The 22,891-nt window shown below is 36.7% G+C and overlaps 1 protein-coding gene across 4 annotated transcripts in view; it reads left to right on the forward strand.

Annotated features, from left to right (window-relative positions):
- Positions 1–22,891, forward strand: part of LOC112050963 (uncharacterized) — a 144,232-nt gene that overhangs the window by 19,708 nt on the left and 101,633 nt on the right. For all 4 annotated transcript variants that reach the window (XR_008252118.1, XM_052889496.1, XM_052887470.1 and 1 more), the window contains exon 2: positions 3,124–3,857. Coding sequence is in view for 3 of the 4 variants with exons in the window: in XM_052889496.1 (XP_052745456.1) it covers positions 3,754–3,857 (104 nt within the window). In the remaining variant the exon portion in view is untranslated. The remainder of the gene's footprint in view (positions 1–3,123; positions 3,858–22,891) is intronic.

Raw genomic sequence — 22,891 nt, forward strand, 5'->3', positions numbered from 1 at the left:
TCATATTGAACCATAACAAAAATTCGAAAAAAATATTTGTAGCTTCAGTATCGATTATTATATAATGCCCCCCAATAAAAATTTTTGAATGTACAGAATGTACAGAATTCGTATTATAAGTATAGATTCTAGATGGCGCTAGTAGTACTCTATGCCACGGTAACGTTTGTCGTTACAAATGGTTTAGGTAAAATCTCAAATTTTGAATAAATGTATAGAAATCGACCAGTTATATTGTAACTATAGCTTATAGAAGATTATACATTATAGAAATTATAGATTATAGAAGATAGATATAGATTGGCATTCCTGATTTCCTGGGCCAAGATGTGTGGACGACGACCAGTCCTTCATTTTCCCTTTATCTTTCCCTAGATAATACGCAATAAGCTGGAGCAGGTTATATTTGGAGTTTCGCATTATTGAGTTATTGACCCAGGTATTCGACCTTCCTCCTTTGAAGCTCCTTGCTGCAGAGCCTCTGTTTTCCATCCTTTGCAGCACAGTAGTATGCGTACACGATCCGTCCTTGATAAACATTGCACATCAAGTTTGGCTTTATATCTCGGCAACTTCGTTCGTAACACTCCCGATGTTCCGCGCGGGCCGGGGGGCGTACTTATGCACGTTACTTCCCTGCACGCACGATTTCACACCCGCACAGTCTTTCCCTCTGTCGCCCGCATATCATGGGAGACTTATCAACAAACTTTCTAGACTCTAGTAGCTGTATATGAGTAGGTTAAAGGTTGAGAACCTATGATCGAAATAACTCAGTAAGCCGTGAGTAACTTTTATATCTCAACGTATTAAGCTCTTATCGGGTCCAGAGTATCTCACAGTATCGCATTGTCCGTACATATATCCCACCGTATCTACGTGATCACTGTGAATATGAGCTTTAGAACTTCGTCTTGAGCAATATGGCGTCTTACGTTAGAGCTTTGAATAGAAGTACATAACAGATTAACCTAATTATGAAAATAATTTCATTGTTTAAAGAGAACAGGTCAAGTGTGGACAAACATACGAAAAGTTTTATTAGAGACACTTGACATTATTTTTATTAAAAAGACTAAAAATTTATTGAATTTCTTAAGATTTACCTGACACCTACTCGTATCAAAAATCTTAATTTGAGCAAAATTTTATTAAAAGTCACACAAACACGTAGGTCCTACTTATATAATTTTTGATAACAACAGTTGACGAAAGAAGAAGCAGAGAAGGTAGGAACGTAGCAATGCTGCTTGGCAGCAGTGAAGCATGGCTGTAGTGGTGAAACTGGCATGACATGCAAGTCTATTACTAGTGGTACTCAAAATATTAAAACTAGGTACCTACTTAACTCATTCAATTTATATTTTTGTTTCTTTTTATACCAAGACTAGCGGACGCCCGCGACTTCGTCCGCGTAAAATTAGTTTTTTTAGAAATCCCTCGGAAACCATGGATTTTTCCGGGATGAAAAGTAGCCTATGTGTTAATCCAGAATAAAATCTATTTCCATTCCAAATTTCATCCAAATCGCTTTAGCAGCCGCAGCGTAAAGGAGGAACAAACATACACACACACAAACTTTCGTCTTTAAAATATTAGTGTGATAGCGGTCATGCTTTCGCTTTCGCTTTTACTTGTGTACACATCTTCCCTACCCCTACCTTACCCTACTCCCTACCTAAACCTACCCAACCCTACTGTGCCCCTACTTTTCCCTTACCCTACCGCTAACCCCAACCCTACCCTACCCTACCTTACCTCTACCCCTACCTTACCCTACCCCTACCTTACCCTACCCGTACCATACCCTACTCGTACCCTACCCCTTCCCTACCCTACCTCTATACTACCCTTCCATATCGTACCCCTACCTCTACCCTACCCCTACACTACCCCTACCCTACCCTAACCTACTCGTACCCTACACCTTCCCTACCTTACCCCCTTACCTTACCCTTCCCCTACCTTTAGCAAAATCGGTCCTGCCCTTTGAGCGTGGTGCGATGACCAAAGGACTATTTCCCAAGAAACTAAAGTGGGGTAATCTCTGGATCTACTGGACCGATTTAGAAAATTCTTTTACCAGTAGTAAGCTACGTTATTTGCGAGTGTCATAGGCTATGTTTGATTCCCATATTCACACGGGAACGGGAACTACGTAATTGAAAGCGCGGGGCGTCATGTAGCGAAATTTCCGCGTCTTTTAGAAATTTTGTATTATCTCCGAAACTATTTAACTAATTAACATACTATAAAGGGCAAATCTTATCTCCATAATATCCTTGTGATTATTAAATAATTTATTTTGATAAGGATTTAAGTTAAGTAGCATAAAAATAAGTAGCATAAATAGTGACGCAAACCTAAGTATATAAAATTAATAATTTTTAAAACACAAAAGGTACTATATCTGCTAATATATAGAAGATAGATATATGGCGTCGCGGACTTTTTTGTAGAACTTTAAAAGATACATAAAGCCTCCATACATTAATTTCAATTTTACACAATGGTTAAGGCAGCGCATGCGAATAAGTCTGCTTAAGAGGATTTTCGGTCCGACCTGTATGACAAAAACTGTGTTAACTCGGCTAATATATATGATACCTATATAAAATATAGCCTATAGCACTCCCCGATAATGTAGCATTCTACTGGTGAAAGAATTTTTGAAATCGGACCAGTAGTTCCGAAGATTACCCCATTTAAAAAATGTGACAAACTTACAAACTTACAAACTTTACCTCTTTATAATATTAGTATAAAGTATAAGTATAAAGTATATATAAGTATAGATAGAACTGTTTTCAATTTTCATCATTAGGTACCTACCCAAAAAATTGGTACCCTTAGATGGTGTCTCTATCATTTGCGTTTCATCAATTAATTACGAGACACCCTGGAGGCATATCACACTAATATTATAAAGGGGAAAGTTTGTGTGTGTCAGTTTCCTCTTTCTGTATTCTGAGTCTACAAGTAATCAACTTGATGTTTCAAAAGTATAAGAATTTTGATAGTGATTTTGATTTAGAGTCCAGTTCTTCCCTTTGGGAATCCTAAAAAGGCATAAGTCTCGTTTATAGAAAACATCTAAATAACATTCTTTTTTTTTCTTTTCAGATACTTAACCAAGACGTTTGCCTTCAGTCATCGTTGCATGACATCATTTACAGCCAATTCAGAACGCAAGATTACTCGAGTACAAATGATAACATCGCTTAAGTTAATCCCGCGGTTTAGTTAAACTGTTGTTAATTTGTAAACAAAACGATTCAAGACACGCGAGTTTACAACAATCGAGGTAAACTGCCTCCACAATGACATTTCAAAAGTGAAAAAAGTGTGAAAGTGACAGTAAAAAGTGAAAGACAAATGTTCAACACGTTACAACCCTGGTAAATATAATGATAAGTTGAAGTGGAGTAAGTAAAGGACAGTGACAAAGTGCAACAAGTGCAAAACCTGACTGATTTATTTTCATTAATCAATATTGATTTTCAAAAGTGTTTCAAAAAAGATAGAGCGATACAAAAGTGACACTTTTAATTTTATTTAAAACATATTTTACAACCTGAAATAGTTTAAGTTTAAAACTCGCTAAGCAAAATCATAATTAATTTTAGTAAGTGTAAAGACAATAATACAAGTGGAAAGTCATAAACAATGACAGAAACACTGTACATATCTGCCTTAATCTAGAAGTGTAAAAAGTGTGTATTATTTTGTGAAGAAGTGTAAAAGTGACAAAACATGCCTGATACACTATCCCTATCAGCTGGAGTGAGCTTGGGGCTCCTAGCTGGTATAGTGTCGGGAGTATGCTACCTTTTTGCCAACGGATTGACACGAACTGGGTAAGATATATTTATTTTTATGTTAGAAAAAGATATTGTTTAATAAAATAAACTTTATCCATATTTCATACTAGCGGACGCCCGCGACTTCGTGCGCATGAAATTCAGTTACAGTTCGGAAAAATATCATCTATGTTGCTACACAGCCGAACTCAATAGTCGAACTAGCACATGAAGAGTTCCGTACCATTTATATAAAAACCGGTAAAAAAGTCACGTTTTATATTATCAGTATTTGTTGTTTTAGCTAATTATTACGCGTCATGAGACTGTAATGACAGTCTGGTTACGAACGGACAGATAGACAGACAGACGGACGGACGGGCGGGCGGACAGTAGAGAGTAATACATACATTGTAATCTTTGGTAATACGTTCCCGTTTTACCGTTTGGGTCCGGAACCATATAAATACGCGCGTTGTTCGTTTGCTCTAAATTTTAACGCAACGCCATCTATGAGAAGGCCTGATACAGAACAGCGCCATCTTACGAGGCAATAGCACAATGATATAGTCACTAAACATAATGCTAGATGGCGCTCGTTGTTCATGTTTTTGATCATTAAATGAAAAATAATAATTAATTTAGCCGTTTTCGACATGTTTTGGATAGATGGTATTTTTGTATCATCATCATCATCATCATCATTAGTCTGGCTAAAGTAGAGACTGAAATCGCCCGCCTAATTTTAAAAATTATTTAAACAAATATAAAATAACATGCGTATTTATAATTTGTTTAAATAATTTTTTTGTTACATTACTACCTATAAATAAGTATTAAACTTAGTTATTCCAATATAAGTATGCACAATGATTTTCAGAATTTACTCAGATTTTTTTTTATTTGGCGGGCGATTTCAGTCTCTACTTTCATTAGCCAAAAGCCAAACTCTATCAACCCATATTCGGATCACTGAGCACAAGTCTCCTCTCAGAATGAGAGACGAATTGGCAGACTTCACACATGTAGAGAAATTTTGAATAAACTAATATTAATTATGTACCTATGTTAAATTATAGTGGCGAAAGCCTAATTTGTTGAGACTTCAATTTTCGTTCAGGCAGGTAGCAGGTTCGATTAACGGCACACATCTATAAAACTTTCCACTATTTCGAGGAAATGATGATTTTTATCGGAATAAAAAGCACGATTTGTTAATCCAGGAATATTATAAATTATATTAAATTATATATTATATAATCTATCAATTCACTCAAATCTGTTCATTAGTTGTGGTGTAAAGGAATAACAAACTTAAACACACATATACAAACTTTCGCCATATTAGTGTGATGCTCTCAGGGTGAGTTAATGTCTGCTAATCAGCACTTGGCCAATAAGGACTTCTCATGTTTTGATGAGGCTATGATGGCTTTATAATAGATGACTGCAGTATATTGCCTAGCTTTTGCATTATGGTAATTATTCATTGCAATAGTAAATTATGCTTTCATTGCCATGTATATCATGTATCTAATTCATTACATCATATCCGCCGTCATTAAAATAACAATCACCTCGCAGGGCCCACTCAGTACTCACTGACTATATGCCCTACAATGATTTACCTTATGCCTACCCTGAGGACTCATTACAAACCAGTTTTGGATTTTTCCTATTTGTACGTATAGTGCATACCCTAGTTAAACAACTTGTGCACGCCACTGCTGTTCCCCACTACCATCTTCACGACAAGGGCACATATTGTCCGTGTCTAAGGCCCCTAAGTTCCTGCAAGTGCTTTCAAAAATTTTTCAAATATTTTTTATAAATACGAAATCATATACCTATTATCAGAAAATGCCTTTGGAAGTCATTAACTTTTTCACTTCACAAAGTAAACCTCAATTCATTGTGTGCCCGAGACGGCACAAACGTCAAACATGCGGTTCAATGAAAACCTGCCACTCTGTTCGAACTCAGAATGAAGGACTTAATAAAATACTCGTGGTAATGTTTTTCTCCTAATCACACTAATGTTCTAAAGGCGAAAATTTGTATGTATGAATATTTGTTACTCCTTTTAAACGCACCTACAGAACCGATTTCACTGAAATCGGGAATGGAGTAAGTTGTTAACCTGAAAAAACTCAATTGCTACTTTTTATCCCGAAAAAAATAAGTTTCCGCGGGATTTGTGAAAAACAGAATTTTTCGAAAACGGAGTCACGGGCGTCCGCTAGTAATATCTAATATCGTATAGTGTAATATCAACAGCGTAATGTGCTCTCCAAAGAACGTGAAACGATCTGAGATAAGGAAAGAAAAGCCGAATCACATCTCAGCTCAGGACTCGAACCCTAAATCTCGTAATTCCAAACCACGTAGGCTAACCACTGAACCACGAGGCAGTTTCCTCTGTTAGGCAAGGCCGATCGAAGCCGTTATAAATTATTGTTTGGTGAACTAATCACCATGAGTGAGACCCTATTGACGGCGCGTTCATGGTGCAATGATTATGGGATGTAATTACGAGCGATGGAGAAAGGGAAATTGGATCTGTTAGCTATTGGGTTCCGTATTTAGTATCTATACTAACATTAAAAAGCTGTAGAGTTTGTAAACAAATCTCAGGAATTACTCGTCCGATTTGAAAAATTATTTCAGTGTTAGATAGCCCATTTAGCGAGGTAGGTTATAGGCTATATATTATCCCCGTACTCCTACGGGAACGGGAACCACGTGGGCGAAACCGCGTGGCGTCTGCTAGTAGTTTCTAAAGTAACAACGTCTGTAAGAATAACTATTTGGCTAAAACTAACATTGAAGTGAAACAATAATTTTGATTTTCCAAAATATTAATAACTGAAGCTATCCTCGCGATTAAATCTGCGTAGTTCCCACTTTATTGGGAATACGGGGATGAAATATAACCTGTGTTGCTCGCTGATAATGTAGCTTTTCATTGATGCAACATTTTAAGACTAACGCCAAGTTCAAATACGATAGTCCGAAATATTCACTTTGAATTTAAAAGCTACGAGTACCTATAAGGTATTTTTAAAGTCCTAAATCTGTTGTTCTATGAATTCAATAATTGAAATTATTATTATCTGATTTAAAAAAAGGAGTAAGTTCTCAAGTCGTCTATGTTTTTTAATATATATATTTTTTTATTTCTTGTATGTAACATACTTACGCGATTATTGTAGCAAAAAATAAAACCATATCCCAAAAGAAAATTGTAAAAATTTTATTTCATTTCGCAGCGTCGCTGGCAATAATTTAATTTTTATTTTTGATAAATAGTACCTATGCTAAATATTAATTTGTATTCCCTCTATAACCCTGGTAACGTACTTATATGCTTATGATCATTGGTTGGTTAGATATAAAGTTACTAACTCATTTTTGCATTTAGTGATATTACACGCATATAAGAAGCGCTATAACACGATTTAATTGTACCGTTTAAACTAAAATCAATATGATTTTAATATAATTTAATCTATCTATGCCATAAACGATCACTATCTCATGGGACCCTGATAAGGGGACAGTTTCGAATGAGCAACGCATGAGCCATATCGCCGGCTAGTGTAGTCCATTTTTCGGGACCGTTGGTTATTAGTTACTATATTTTGATTAAATAGATAAAAAATATTATTTTTAACTTTCAACGAAAAGGGAGGTACGAGTAAGTTTGATGTATCTGTTTAAATTCTAAACGAATGGACTAACATCACATTTCATAAATATACAAATTAACTCTCAAGGATTTTGTATTGTATCTAAATTTATTCTGACATATTATAATTATGACATTTTTCTATAACTTTGCATTTTACTCACCTTACTTTTCACAAAAAAGTAACAAATACTTATTATTATTTGAGTTTGAATAAAAACTGAAACCATAAGAACCATGGAAGTCTGAACCATGACTGACAACATGTAACAGAATATAATATAACATGTCATATACTAGGTGCCTAAAATAATGAAATTATTTTGGTTACCGTAAAAGACATTACGTACCAGTACATGTAGGTATACATATAGTGTCTAATATATTTTATTGATCTTTAATACTAATAGGGGTATAGTAAAGCTATCTGTACTTATAAATAATAATAAAAACATAGTAATACGCCAAGGAGGCTACTTTTTAAACTCTCTATTACAGGATTCTCAGGCAACTCCAGTGTCGGAACTTGGAAATGGAGAAGTAGGGCAGAGCGGGATGGTACTCTACAGTATTTAAATAACTTTTGTCCCGACTTTTAAAAGCCCGTCCCGTTTTTGCGCTGCGCCATCACTAGTGACGAGTGACGAGACGCGGCCAGTCAGTCTGTGCGCGTCAATAAGCGATTTAAAACGCTATTTCATAACAATAGATTGAATTATAACTATTTATTAATTAATTCTTTACGATAAATATTTTATTAAAAGTTAACATTTCCTAGTTTTAGAAATTTGTATTTTTGTTTTTTCCTTATTACTAAATTTTGTTTATTTACAAAGCTTTTGTGAGTGTATTGTGTGGATATTGATATTTGTTAAAAATCTATGAATAACAATATTGGAATTTTGTGTGGATGCTATAAACCGGTTGGTGTTATTATATTTTTATCACATAGTTTACTAACAGAACCTCCCCCCCCGCATAATTCCCGTTCCCGGGATAAAATATAGCCCAGTATAGCTTTAATATTCACTGGGTTAACACGCTCTTTTGCATGTGGATTTACTTACAAATATATTAAAATTGCTATTAACAAAATATTTAATTGCGATATTTGTGGGGTTGTGAGCGGGGTTCGACCCCATAACCTCTCGGTTTTGAGTCCAGCACCTCAACCGTTTAATTATAGCGGCTTTAATAGTGAGTTTGTTCATTTGTTTTGATTCTAATAAAAAAAATCATTTGAATAAACGATGGGAGAAATCGCGGAACACAGTGAATATTTCAGTAAAATTAACAAACATTTTACACAATATCTGTTGAAGGCCTCTTAAAGTGAATTGTTTATTTGAAAGCTCAAGGTTACAGATATCAATTTCTCTTTCTACATCAAAAAAGTGTTTAAAACTGCAAGAAATTGTAATTGTTATCAATTGTAAATTATAATACTGTATGAATTTTTCATTTCAAAAGAGCAACTGTTGAGTTTCTTGCCGGTATCTTCTTAGCAGAACCTGCCTTCCGAACCGGTGGTAGAATCTTTACAAATAGTCAACTGACGTGTCAAAAGTGCTTGTAAATTGAGCCTACTTGAAATAAATGAATTTTGATTTGATTTGAATTGGTTTACCAAAATAATTGCTAAATATCTTAGTAAACTGAAACGTTAAAAAAAAACATTAAAAATAAAGATAAAGTTACTCGTAAGAGAAGTATATGTTACTTCTCTTACTCCAGGGCAACTTCTACCAAGTAGTTAGAAGCAGAAGTTAATTGTATTAACACTTCCTTGTCTAATAGCACGTTAGCTGTCGGTCCTTGTCATTATTAACACCTGCTGCAGCATTCTGTAAAGTTACAGCGCTGTGACATCGTTCGTTTCCATGGCAACTTCGTTGTTAGTGACATTTTCATTTTGACATCAAATTCATAAAGTTAAAATTCGAATAAGGCGAAAAGTTCATCGACGAGTGTAAAATAGCAGAATCGCTCCCTTGGTACTGATTGTTACAAAGTTACCAATATCACTATAGATTTGTCATTTGAATTTTTCACCATGTTTATCAGTTGTTATTGATAATTATCATGATCGATGGTTTAAAGTGCTCTTCTAGGTACGGGGGAGTGATACATCTAACTTCTCAATTACGGGCATAAATTTTTTACTGCAAATTTCTAAGAAGAAAATAAAACTTACTAGGTGCTTACTTCATAGCCCGAAATAGAAAATTAAATTATTATTCCTATAAATCTACATTTATGTGTCAACCTGTTTGTCTAAATTATAAATGTTTATAGAACGAAAATTTCAAATTTCTTTATTCTTCAAAGAAAATATACCAGAAGTACTTACTTTTTAGCTGATTCACATAATGAAAGGTCATGTTTTACACTACCTTACAAAGGTTACACATATTATGTATGTATGTACAGGCCTAATTAGTGATAATTCATCACCGGAATGGTTAACCTTAGTTTAGTCGTGTTTGTCTGTTTAACATTACCTTGTAATCAAAAAATACTGATCACTACAGAAGTACGAGTTGTATGAATAAGTATTTTTTTTTTTGAAAATTTATCAAAAATTTTACAATACATGGTTACAAAAAAAACTTTTAACGAAAAAAATTGAACCGACATCAAAATCAGAAATAAACTAAAAAGTAAATAATAACATCGTACATTCTGATCACTTTGAAGACGGTGTCAGAAGGACAGTTTTAGTGAATTAAGTTTCAAGAACCGTGATAGGATAGCCCAGTGGAAATAACCTCTGCCTCCGATTCCGGATTGATGTAGGTTCGAATCCGGTCCAGGGCCTGCACTTCCAAATTTTCAGTTATGTGCATTTTAAGAAATTAATTATCACGTGTCTCAAACGGTGAAGGAAAAACATTGTGAGGAAACCTGCATACCAGAGAATTTTCTTAATTCTCTGCGTGTGTGAAGTCTGCCAATAGGCTACTTGGCTATGCAAGTATTATAAGCTATATTTTATTTTGTCCCGTCAATAATACCAATCCAGTAAAAAATTTAATATAAATGAAAAAATATCTACGTAAAATTTTTGCCGCCGAAACACAGCACATTACCAAGTGACGTCATTCATAGAGATAACAGCGTGATTGGCGTTTGCAGTGATGTGATATATCACGTCACCGCAAGCGCCAATCACAAACCGGTGCCTTGTAGCGGATGACGTCACAGCATATGATTGGCGTTTGCGGTGACGTGATAAAAATACAATTTTGTTTTATAAAAATATTACAATTACGAGATTATTTTCACAAATAAAAATGTGATTAGAGTTTCTAGTTCATCTAAACTGCCTATACGCAAAAAATCTTCTTAGTTTTATACAGCAGGCGAGTAGCCTATTGGGCCAGCGTGATGGAATATTGGCCTAACTAAATATTCAATCCTCGAATATCTACACTAACATTATAAAGAGTTTGATTGTTTGTTTGATTGAACGCGCTAATCTCAGAAACTACTGGTCCGATTTGAAAAATTCTTTCAGTGTTAGATAGCCCATTTATTGAGGAAGGCTATAGGCTGTTTATTATCCCCATATTCCTACAGAAACGGGAACCACGCGGGTGAAACTGCGCGGCGTCAGCTAGTGGGTTGATAATGATGAACATCTGTTTGATTTAACGTAATACCAGAGAGAGTAAGCCGTGATAGCTCAGTGGATATGACCTCTGCCTCCGATTCCGGAGGGTGTGTGTTCAAAACTGGTCCGGGGCATGCACCTCCAACTTTGCAGTTATGTGCATTTTAAGAAATTAAGTATCACGTGTCTCAAACGGTGAAGGAAAACATCGTGAGGAAACATGCATACCAGAGAATTTTCTTAATTCTCTGCGTGTGTGAAGTCTGCCAACCCGCATTTGGCCAGCGTGGTGGACTATTGGCCTAACCCCTCTCATTCTGAGAGGAGACTCGAGCTCAGCAGTGAGCCGAATATGGGTTGATAACGTACAGAGAGAGTACACAATACATTCACGAGTTATTTACGTGGTTCCACCGTCACCGTACAACGGTGACACGGCGCAGCCGAGCGCGACGATGCGCCAAAATTTCGACCGTTGTGACAGACTGCTCAGGGTTACACAGATGAAAGTTTCTGTGTATACAATTTTTTTTTGACGGCCTCCGTGACGCAGTGGTATGCGTGGTGGATTTACAAAACGGAGGTCCTGGGTTCGATCCCCGGCTGGGCAGATTGAGATTTTCTTAAATTGTCCAGGTCTGGCTGGTGGTGGACTTCGGCCGTGGCTAGTTACCACCCTACGGGCAAAGACGTACCGCCAAGCGATTTAGCGTCCCGGTACGATGCCGTGCAGAAACCGAAAAGGGTGTGGATTTTCATCCTCCTCCTAACAAGTTAGCCCGCTTCCATCTTAGACTGCATCATCACTTACCATCAGGTGAGATTGTAGTCAAGGGCTAACTTGTAAAGAATAAAAATATATATATATATATCTATCATTGTGTTGTATACTATGACTTTTTGAACCCGTGTTTTATGTACATTTTCATTTGTACAAACGAAAAGTCGATTTAAACCCACGTCCTAAAAGACACAGGCATAAGTTAGTAAGTTAGTTATATAAGTTAGTTAGTTCATCGTCTCCAAAGAGTAAAAAAATCTTTTGTAGGTTTGGGTGTAGGTACTCTTCTATAACAAAATCCCTAAGACTGTGATGGACCTGCCAATTCATAGCTTTAAGCAATGTGTCAAAAAACATTTACTTAGTCGAGATTACTACACCATTGATGAGTTCCTCAATGATGAAGATGCTTGGAGGCCATTGGATCAGCTTCCACCTTCACACAGGAAGTAAAACTATAAGAAATTGTAATGTTGTCATCAATTGTAAATTATAATGTTGTATGATTTTTTTTTAAAAGGGCAACTGTTGAGTTTCTTGCCGGTTTCTTCTTAGCAATTTTTATTAATTACCTACTTATATGTATAATAATTTATTTATTTTGCTATCATCCGCCGACGAACCCATGCGACAACGTCACCCAGGTCCGACAAAATACTCTCAAAATTACCTACCTATATTTAGTATTTCGTAGTGTTTGCAGTAAAACTGAAGTAAAAGTAGATCATTTCACGCCGTTGGAAAACCTAGCCGCTCGTAAACTATTAGTTACTAAAAAGTTTACTTTTTTTATTTTTTTACTGACACTGCAAAACAGAAAACGGTACGATCGTAAGATAAGCGATTTCACGTTTCTGTGAAACCCACGTTTATTATAAAGAAAGGTAACTGACACTATTTGAGATACTAAAGGAAATTGAAATAAACTTATACTGAGAAATAAAAAATTTAGGTATTAATGTAGTCCGATTCTGCAACCAATTTAACCTTTCGTGCAAGGAACTCTTAAATAATTATTAATTTAAAATACATTGAATTTGAAGATTTTTTTTTGTATTTTTCTTAGCAATTTTTAAAATTTTGATTCCCATTTGTGTCATCAAAGCAAACTTTTGGCAGTTCGCTATGTTGGATTTAGAATGACGTCACTTAACTAACCATGCATTGTCAATAGTCATCCAAAGGAAGTGGTAAGTATACCTACACAGTACAGTGTACAGAGAATGTTTTCGGAAGAAGATTTTCCCTCAAAATCTAATTTTCATAAACCAATCTAGAACCCAGGTCCTCATCCTGACCCGGAATACCACTGGATCTACGAGGCTTTTTAATCCTTTTAAACGGAATGAATGTATGAGATTAAACTCGCTTATTATTCCCGATGAATACATCCGGTTTCCGGGCCACGTGCGTCCCTTCCGCGGCTCAAAAGGCTTTGTCGCTTGTATGTGACTCACGTATCACTTCCTCCAATAGGCGTCTGTCTAGGAATACATAGGTTATATAGTACTAGGAAGCCCTGGATGACTAGTACTATTTTTTGGAAAAATTTCTAAAAATTAAGTCTGGGTGAGGTGATAAAATGTCATGAAAATTGTTGGAGCCGTTTCCGAGTTTTAGATTATTATAGCCCCGCGTAGTTCTTGTTCCCGTAGGAATACGGGGATAAAATATAGCCTTTATCCCCGTATTGCTACGGAAACATGGCTTTCTATTGCTGAAAGAAATTTAAAAATCGGTTCTGTACATCTAGATATTACCCTTTACAACCTCACAAACTTATACTATTAACTAGCGGACGCCCGCGACTTCGTCCGCGTAAAATTCGATGTCAACTTTACTACTACCCCTAACCTACCCTACCCCTACACTACACTACCCCAACCCTACCCAACCCCTACCTCTACCCTACCCCTACCCTACCCCTACCTTACCCCCACCCTACCCCTACCCTACCCCAAACCTACCCCTACCTTACCTACACCCTACCACCATCCTATCCCTATCCTCCCCGTGCCCTATCCCTTTCCTACCCCTATCTCACGCCTATCCTACCCCTACCCTACCACTTCCCTATCCTACCCGTACCTCTACCCTACTCCTACCCTACCTCTACCCCTACCCTACCCCTACCCTACCCCTACACTACCCCTACGCTTCCCTACCCGTACCCTACCCTACTCTATAAATTCTCTATCTTACTCCTACCCTTAGCAAAATCGGTCCAGCCCTTCGAGAGTGGTGTGATGACCAAGGGAAATAGAGACTTCTATGCTAATAATATAAAGAGGTAAAGTTTGTGTGGTTGTAGGAGGTAATCTCTGGATCTACTGGACCGATTTGGGTAATTGTTTTACCAATAGAAAGCTACGTTATTTGCGGGTGTCATAGGCTATGTTTGATGCCCATAATCACACGGGAACGGGAACTACGTAAATAAAAGCGCGGGGCGTCATATAGCGGAATTTCTGCGTCTTTTAGAAATGTTGTATTATCTCCGAAACTATTTAAGTAATTAACATACTGTAAAGGGCAAATCTTATCTCCATAATATCCTTGTGATTATTAAATATTTATTTTAATAAGGATTAATGTTTAGTAGTATAAATAATGACGTAAACCTAAGTATATAAAATTAACAATTTTTAAAACACAAAAGGTACTATATCTGCTAATATATAGAAGATAGATATATGGTGTCGCGGACTTTTTTGTTGGACTTTTTAAAGATACATAAAGTCTCTATACATTAATTTAAATTTTACACAATATTTAAGGCAGCGCATGCGAATAAGTCTGTTTAAGAGGATTTTCGGTCCAACCTGTATGACAAAAACTGTGATAACTCGGCTAATATATATGATACCTATATAAAAGCCTATAGCACTCCCCGATAATGTAGCATTCTTCTGGTGAAAGAATTTTTGAAATCGGACCAGTAGTTCCGAAGATTACCCCATTTAAAGAATGTGACAAACTTACAAACTTACAAACTTTACCTCTTTATAATATTAGTATAGAAGTATAGATATACAGGGTGCTGGGGAGTATTTCCCATAAATATGTGGTTATTTATATTGTTTACTGAAATTAAATTAATTAGAAATGTCCATAGAACATGTGTTCTGAAATTAATATTTTCGGAATAAATAATATTTCTTTTAAAAATTGATCTTAAAACATTGATAAGTGGACTGGACAACACCTTAAAGTTATGGGAAATACTCCTCAGCACTCTGTATAATATAATAGATATATATGTCGTAAAAATGCGTAGAGTCATTAATAAAAATATGGACAGAACCGCTGACCTAAGCTTGGTCATCGGCTCTGCCAATTACAATAGGTATGCTATGCTTAAACTCACTAATCGCTTACACAATAAACTACTCTTAATTTTACTATTTTACCCTGGTAGTTGTGGTAGAGGAAGTACATCGAGCAAGTCCCAGGACTTGTGACCATTGGGTGTGGTTTAAAGGCGCCTTTTAATACTAGTAAACACTCACCAACCCTGCCCGACATGCTCTCCATGCCCACAGTAAACAATTTAAGATCAATAATTACTTCATCACGAAACATTATCGAACAAAATCACTAACGCGACAAGCAGCATGACGCCTCAAGCTGCTCAACAAAGAATTGAACCAATTAATAGCCCAAGCCCACTAATCACTTTCCTTTTCTTAATAACACTACTTAACACTTCACTATTTCACTATACTTAACAAGTAGAAGACGATTATTCCATCTTAAAAACGCGTTTAGAACTGAATTACTAAATCAGCAGACTACGGAGACAGACGGAGGCAGGATGCCTCACTAGAGTGAATACACAGTGACGGTACACGCGTACGCGCCATTTCGGACGCGATGCCATTGGATGAGAGTTACGTAATCATTTGCTATTGGTCGATCGCCGCCACGTTCGTTATGGTGGTAACGTTTTACAATCTTAATTACTTAAAGAGTAAATAATCAAAACCTAATTACATGAAAACTTGATTCTAAATTTATTAAATTAATTAACGTAGATTTTGCTGACCATTACGACAGCAAAATCTCAACACAGAACCTAAAGAGTTTCTTTTCTACTGCTGTCAACTGTCATCATTACTTGAGAGACTAATTATTAATAAAATCAAAACGGAACAGTATTTTGATTGCAAAATGATTAGATTACTAGATAATAAGTCGATTCGAAATAACTACAGAGTAAACATGATAACTATTAGGTCTGAGGCCATAGAGCCCTCAGTGAGCCAAGCTTCCCCGGCGACACGGCCATACTGACGTGCGGTGCGTGCTCTGCAGCGCCTCCAGTTCTTTTCTGTAAATCAAAAAAAAAAAATTCTGAAGCTAGGTACTTTCACAATTAACCTAGGCTTTGTTTGAATCTAGAAACTTGTGTTTTTCGAATAGTTAGTTACCTTAAACAAGGCTGAACTTTAGTATCTAAAATTAAAATGTTTAGTTATCTTGGCTGAACGTGACAAGGCTGAACTATAAGACGTGTGACAACACAAACTTGCTATGAATGTTGAGAAAGAGAATATTCATAAGTTTATTTCATATTGACACTGCTTGCTACACGCGACAACAGCTAATGATTCATATGTACACTGCTCGCTCCACGCGACAACAGATAATAATAATTTATATTGACACTGCTCGCTCCACGCGACAACAGATAAATATTGTAATTATAAAATAAGTGAGTATGTTGTGTTTTAAGTGTACACGTAGACACTGCTCATAATTTTCATATGAATACAGTTATAACGTGGTGTGTAGTATAGGTAGGGAATCAGGTGAGATAGATCCACGTAGAAGGCTCTAGGGGAGTTTGGGAAGGTCGATGCTGTGGTGCTAAGCGGTTATCTAGCGCCGTGGTCCACAGGGGATAGACAAGGTTGGTCGTTATACAAGGCACCTCAGGCCAACGACATCTTTTGGTGGTCGCTGGTCGGCTCCATACGCCAACGACATATTTTGAGTGCCACATGGCATCTTTTGGTCGTCGCTGGTCGGCTCCATACGCCAACGACATCTTTTGAGTGCCACATGGCATCTTTTATTAGTTATAAACGACTCCACGCCGCCAATAAGTAAAATTATAAATATTCTAATTACTCTTTCCTTTAAAGTGTTTGTGATGATGTTTGTGTAAATGTTAAAATAATTGAAACTATATTCACCGGGAATAAATAGTCCACGCAGTGGTCGATGTAGTAGACGACACAGGCAGCACGCCAGCTCCAGCGGTCGCAATAGCCGCAGGCTGCAACGACTGCAGAAGTAGTAGCGGGCTGCGCGGCTGTAGTGGCGTTAGACGTTTGACACCGTTGATACCAGAGGCGGTACGGCCGCCAGAAGATCACCAGGGCGAGCAGGTCGCCTCAATTGGTTATCTGTGACCCTGCAAGGCCTCCAATGACGACCAGATACCGCTCTTGAGCACTCTGTGTACTTCACTATAAGGATTGCTAAACAAAGGTGAAGCGACGTTTGGTTGTTTTTAATTAAAACCAAGTAGTCTACTTACTAATAGTGGTTTTTTTTTTTACCACCGCCTCGGCCATTCTACTTTGGATGTAAACATGCAGGGCTTCTATATCGATGACCCTACTGTCAAAAGTCAACTAGATTAAGAAGTTTAGGTACTACACAATTTTGACTACTTACAAGAAGTGTTAACGAAGCTATACCAAATATTGTATGTGCTTTACAGTAAAAAGAGCATTGCAAATAACCAAAGATAGTATTTCGTTACCTGGAGTCACTATGTGTAGTTCGTTGCAATGCCTGTCACAATAAGCCTTGGAAGCTTCTGAGGAATTGTCTTCCATCATCAATAATTTATTTTGGGGATGTAAAGAGTCGGAGAAGTTCTTAAAGTAAACCCTTGGTACAATCTGAATTAAATGAAAAGTAAGAGACGCAATCTAACTAAGGAAAATGCCGTACGCCACGTAAACGCAATATCTATTTTGAAATTATCGGTAAAAGATTCGCACACTCGGCTCAAACCGTCGCGGTTTTTAACTAAAAGTACTCGACTCGAAAACGCATAACGTTTGCAAACGATAAATTTTAAAAGTAACGTAATAAGTTTGCAACGTAATGAACATTTCTCAATTTTTTTTTTTTTTCTTTTTTCTTTTTCTTTTTCTTTTCTTTTCTCTTTGTCTTTTACGTTATTACATTATTTATTTGGATGCGATATGGCGACACGGGCATCACGGCAACCATTGCCGATTCAACTCAATGACGCATCAATATTAAATTGTCAAAACTATTTTACGGTTTTAAGTCCAACTTAGTTACCATAAGAAAAAGTGAGGGTAGTTATCAAATAAAATTAATTTCATCAGGGATTTCACAAATTACAAATTAAGTTGCACTTTCATTGTCTATGTCAGGATTTGGTACAGATTGACCGGCAGAAAGGGATCGCTGGAGCGATACCACTTCTGATGTCGTAAAAATGCGTAGAGTCATTAATAAAAATATGGACAGAACCGCTGACCTAAGCTTGGTCATCGGCTCTGCCAATTACAATAGGTATGCTATGCTTAAACTCACTAATCGCTTACACAATAAACTACTCTTAATTTTACTATTTTACCCTGGTAGTTGTGGTAGAGGAAGTACATCGAGCAAGTCCCAGGACTTGTGACCATTGGGTGTGGTTTAAAGGCGCCTTTTAATACTAGTAAACACTCACCAACCCTGCCCGACATGCTCTCCATGCCCACAGTAAACAATTTAAGATCAATAATTACTTCATCACGAAACATTATCGAACAAAATCACTAACGCGACAAGCAGCATGACGCCTCAAGCTGCTCAACAAAGAATTGAACCAATTAATAGCCCAAGCCCACTAATCACTTTCCTTTTCTTAATAACACTACTTAACACTTCACTATTTCACTATACTTAACAAGTAGAAGACGATTATTCCATCTTAAAAACGCGTTTAGAACTGAATTACTAAATCAGCAGACTACGGAGACAGACGGAGGCAGGATGCCTCACTAGAGTGAATACACAGTGACGGTACACGCGTACGCGCCATTTCGGACGCGATGCCATTGGATGAGAGTTACGTAATCATTTGCTATTGGTCGATCGCCGCCACGTTCGTTATGGTGGTAACGTTTTACAATCTTAATTACTTAAAGAGTAAATAATCAAAACCTAATTACATGAAAACTTGATTCTAAATTTATTAAATTAATTAACGTAGATTTTGCTGACCATTACGACAGCAAAATCTCAACACAGAACCTAAAGAGTTTCTTTTCTACTGCTGTCAACTGTCATCATTACTTGAGAGACTAATTATTAATAAAATCAAAACGGAACAGTATTTTGATTGCAAAATGATTAGATTACTAGATAATAAGTCGATTCGAAATAACTACAGAGTAAACATGATAACTATTAGGTCTGAGGCCATAGAGCCCTCAGTGAGCCAAGCTTCCCCGGCGACATATACAATTGCTTATATACAGGTTAATGATGAATTCTGTGACTACATAATATAACTTTATGCTGCCTGATAGTTATGTTTCGGTCTGAAACAGCCGGTGAAATTACAGTCACATCAGGCAAATTTTTATAAACCCAAACCAACGCATTGTAGCAATAGGTTCTTAACAAGTTTTTGCCTTACGTTATGTTGTTTTCTTATTAAAATTTTTATAAATATAGCCAAAGTCCCAAGACTAAGGCCAGGGTTAACGACACCGTTGACCGTTTGTTAGGCTGGGCTTAACTTTATTATATCTCCTGCAGAATAACATGAGCAAGTTCTACATTTACCAAGATTGCAGCTACTAGAACAAATATAAATAATTTTTATTTTTATAGAAATTTATTTTAGTAATTGATTCAAATAATTTGTATAACTACCTTAAGGTAGGTATCGCGTGCACTACGATATTAACTGGGGTAAGCACTACTCGTAAAAATTATCATCATTATCAACCCATATTCGGCTCACTGCTGAGCTAGAGTCTCCTCTCAGAATGAGAGGGGTAAGGCCAATAGTCCACCACGCTGACCCAATGCGGATTGGCAGACTTCACACACGCAGAGAATTAAGAAAATTCTCTGGTATGCAGGTTTCCTCACGATATTTTTCCTTCACCGTTTGAGACACGTGATATTTAATTTCTTAAAATGCACACACCTGAAAATGCCCCGGACCGGATTCGAACCCACACCCTCCGGAATTGGAGGTAGAGGCCACATCCACTGGGCTATCACTTCTCTCAAAATGTAAAAATTATATGAAATGACAATCGCCAATACCCCCAGCTTAATACTAACTGTATTAAATCTTTGGCAGTGCATTTAGCATATCAAATATGAAGTGTTCTTATGTAGGTATGTTCTACTTTTTCTTCGCCGCTGGTCGTGTAGGTGCCGTCGCTTTGGGCGTGTTGGACTGCATGGAGAGCGCGGGACTCTTCTCCCCCGTGGTGAGGTAGTAGCTGACTCGGCTCTTCAGCTCGTCGTATAGCTTGTTCTCGTGGTTCAGTTGGGGTAGCACCGACGTGCTCTTGTCTGCCTCCTGAAATCATTCAAATTACTATCATTATGCTGGACACAAACGGTTAATTATTCTCACGTTTCTGTAGCACCCACGACTATAATTGATCGTGTGTTGGTCACTGCGTACATGACTTGTATAGTATGCCGCTTGGGCAGGTACTGTCATTTGCTTTCAGAAACGTGAGAATAATTGACCGTCAATGGCGACCTTTATTATTCATTGTCATCATCATCATCAGCCTCAGGCGAATTTTATACGGACCTGCCTTGCTAGACTTTATAGACCTAGACCTAGACCCCTCTATCAAAGATTAAGAATCAACAATCTAACGCGTTTATAAAAAATATTTTTACAAATAGGCATACATATTACAAATAGGCTGCCTAGTTAAATTGCTGCCTAACACATTTTTCATACTAAATCTAGAAAACCACGACCTACATCAAAGGCAACATAATAAAAATGCCAGTTTCCATAAAAAAAGACAAAGTAGCGTTTCATTTGTAAATATTTCTTAGTTACGAGTAATTATATCAATTTTGTAATAAAACAAAATCTAAAAAGAATCGATTCTTTAGCCGAAACAGCAAATAAATTTAGGTTTTATATTGAGTAGATTACGAAATGGTAGTAGACAAATTGTAATGTAATTAAGTGAAGGCTTGATGTATTAACTCCATCATTACTACATGCAGGTATAACCGATAACCCGAAGACCCCTTGATGAGGATAACTTATCATATTGTGCAAGAAAAACGCTTTCCGCATCGCCTACAAACTTTATAGTCTAAGATCCTGCATAAAAATATATATTTCTTAAGCCGGATCTCGTACTATAATTTAATTTATAAAAAAAATCTTGTTTTTCATGTGACCTTGCTCCATATCAGCTCTAGAGATTTTATGCATTTCATTTTGTATAGGTACTATAGTATAGATGAGAATAGGTCATATTTTGCAACCTCCGGTTTTTATCGCGATTTATTACGAGTTTACCTATTTTTGTAGAAATTTATAAGTAATTATAGTACCTAGAACAACGTTTGCCAGGTTTTAATCTATATTATCTCTACTAATATTATAAGGCTGAAGAGTTTGTTTGTTTGTTTGCTTGAACGCGCTAATATCAGGAACTATTGGTCCGATTAGAAAAATTCTTTCAGTGTTAGATAGTCCATTTATCGAGGAAGGCTATATATTATCCCCGTATTCTAATGGAATGGTGAAACCACGTGGCGTCAGCTAGTGATAATATAAAGCACAATTTTATTAGTTTGTTGGTGTCTAGCAAATATATTCAAAAACTACTTTTCGTTAGTTAGTTCTTTTTTAAATATTCTTTCACCTTAAAAAGCTACATCACCAACAAGTAACATAGGTTATATTTTACCTTTGTATTCACATGAAAGCGCAAACTAGACAGGTAAAACCGTAGGAGGTCCGCATATTTTTAACCAATAACCTAAAAGATTGGTTTCCAAGCAAATTACCTGTTTCAAAACAATGATATAATACATTTTCTTATGCACAAAATTGTCAGTAGCGTTAGCATACGTGGGCATGTTAAAAAGTCCCTTAAGAACTCCAGTCTCATCGCATAGGTCGAAGTTAGTGAAGGTGCCCAAACGGCATCTCTTCCTAATGTACTCTAGCATCACTCTCACTAGACAGTTTGGATTGACGAGAAGAGTTTTTTCTACTGACAGATCCTCTTCTGATGATGTCCTTCTAACGGTCGATAGTTCTGGTGCATCTTTGTAAGCTATGATTATATACATCTCTCTGTTGGATTGACTTTTGTTTAGTATTTTCCTTAGAATGGTATTCACTTTCGCAAATATAAAGTGTTCTTGTTGTTTTTCAATTGAAATATTTACGAAAATAAAAACGATATTTTAGCAATCCCTTTAATCTTCCGTTATAACCACAGATTAATGATATACCCAAAGATTCAATGACATATGTGTTTTATTTTATTAATGGCAAATGTGTGGAAAGTGTCAATCATTTGTAAAGTTTAGTTAAATCTCGTTGAGTTTTTTCACTCCTCCGAGTGAAATGGCTGTTTAAAATAATTGGAGTTTACTCCTTAAAACTCAGAGTCATACAACGGGCGATTTAACGAGCTATGCTAGGAGTATCTCTGCGTGATCGACTCATAAATGAGGAGATCCGCAGAAGAAGTAAAGTCACCGACCTAGCTCAACGTGTCGCGAAGCTGAAGTGGCAATGGGCGGGGCACATAGTTCGAAGAGCCTATGGCCGTTGCGCTCCAAGATACTGGAATGGCGACATCAAGTGAGTCGCAGGTATTCGCTGGATGCAGGTGGCTCACAGGCTCAGTATCATGATGTTTGGAAGTCCCTATAAAAGGCCTATGTCCTGCAGTGAACGTCCATCGGCTGATAATATGATGATGATGATGATGACTATACTATTAGCA

This window comes from Bicyclus anynana, chromosome 1 (assembly GCF_947172395.1).
Source record: "Bicyclus anynana chromosome 1, ilBicAnyn1.1, whole genome shotgun sequence".
Lineage (NCBI taxonomy): Eukaryota > Metazoa > Arthropoda > Insecta > Lepidoptera > Nymphalidae > Bicyclus > Bicyclus anynana.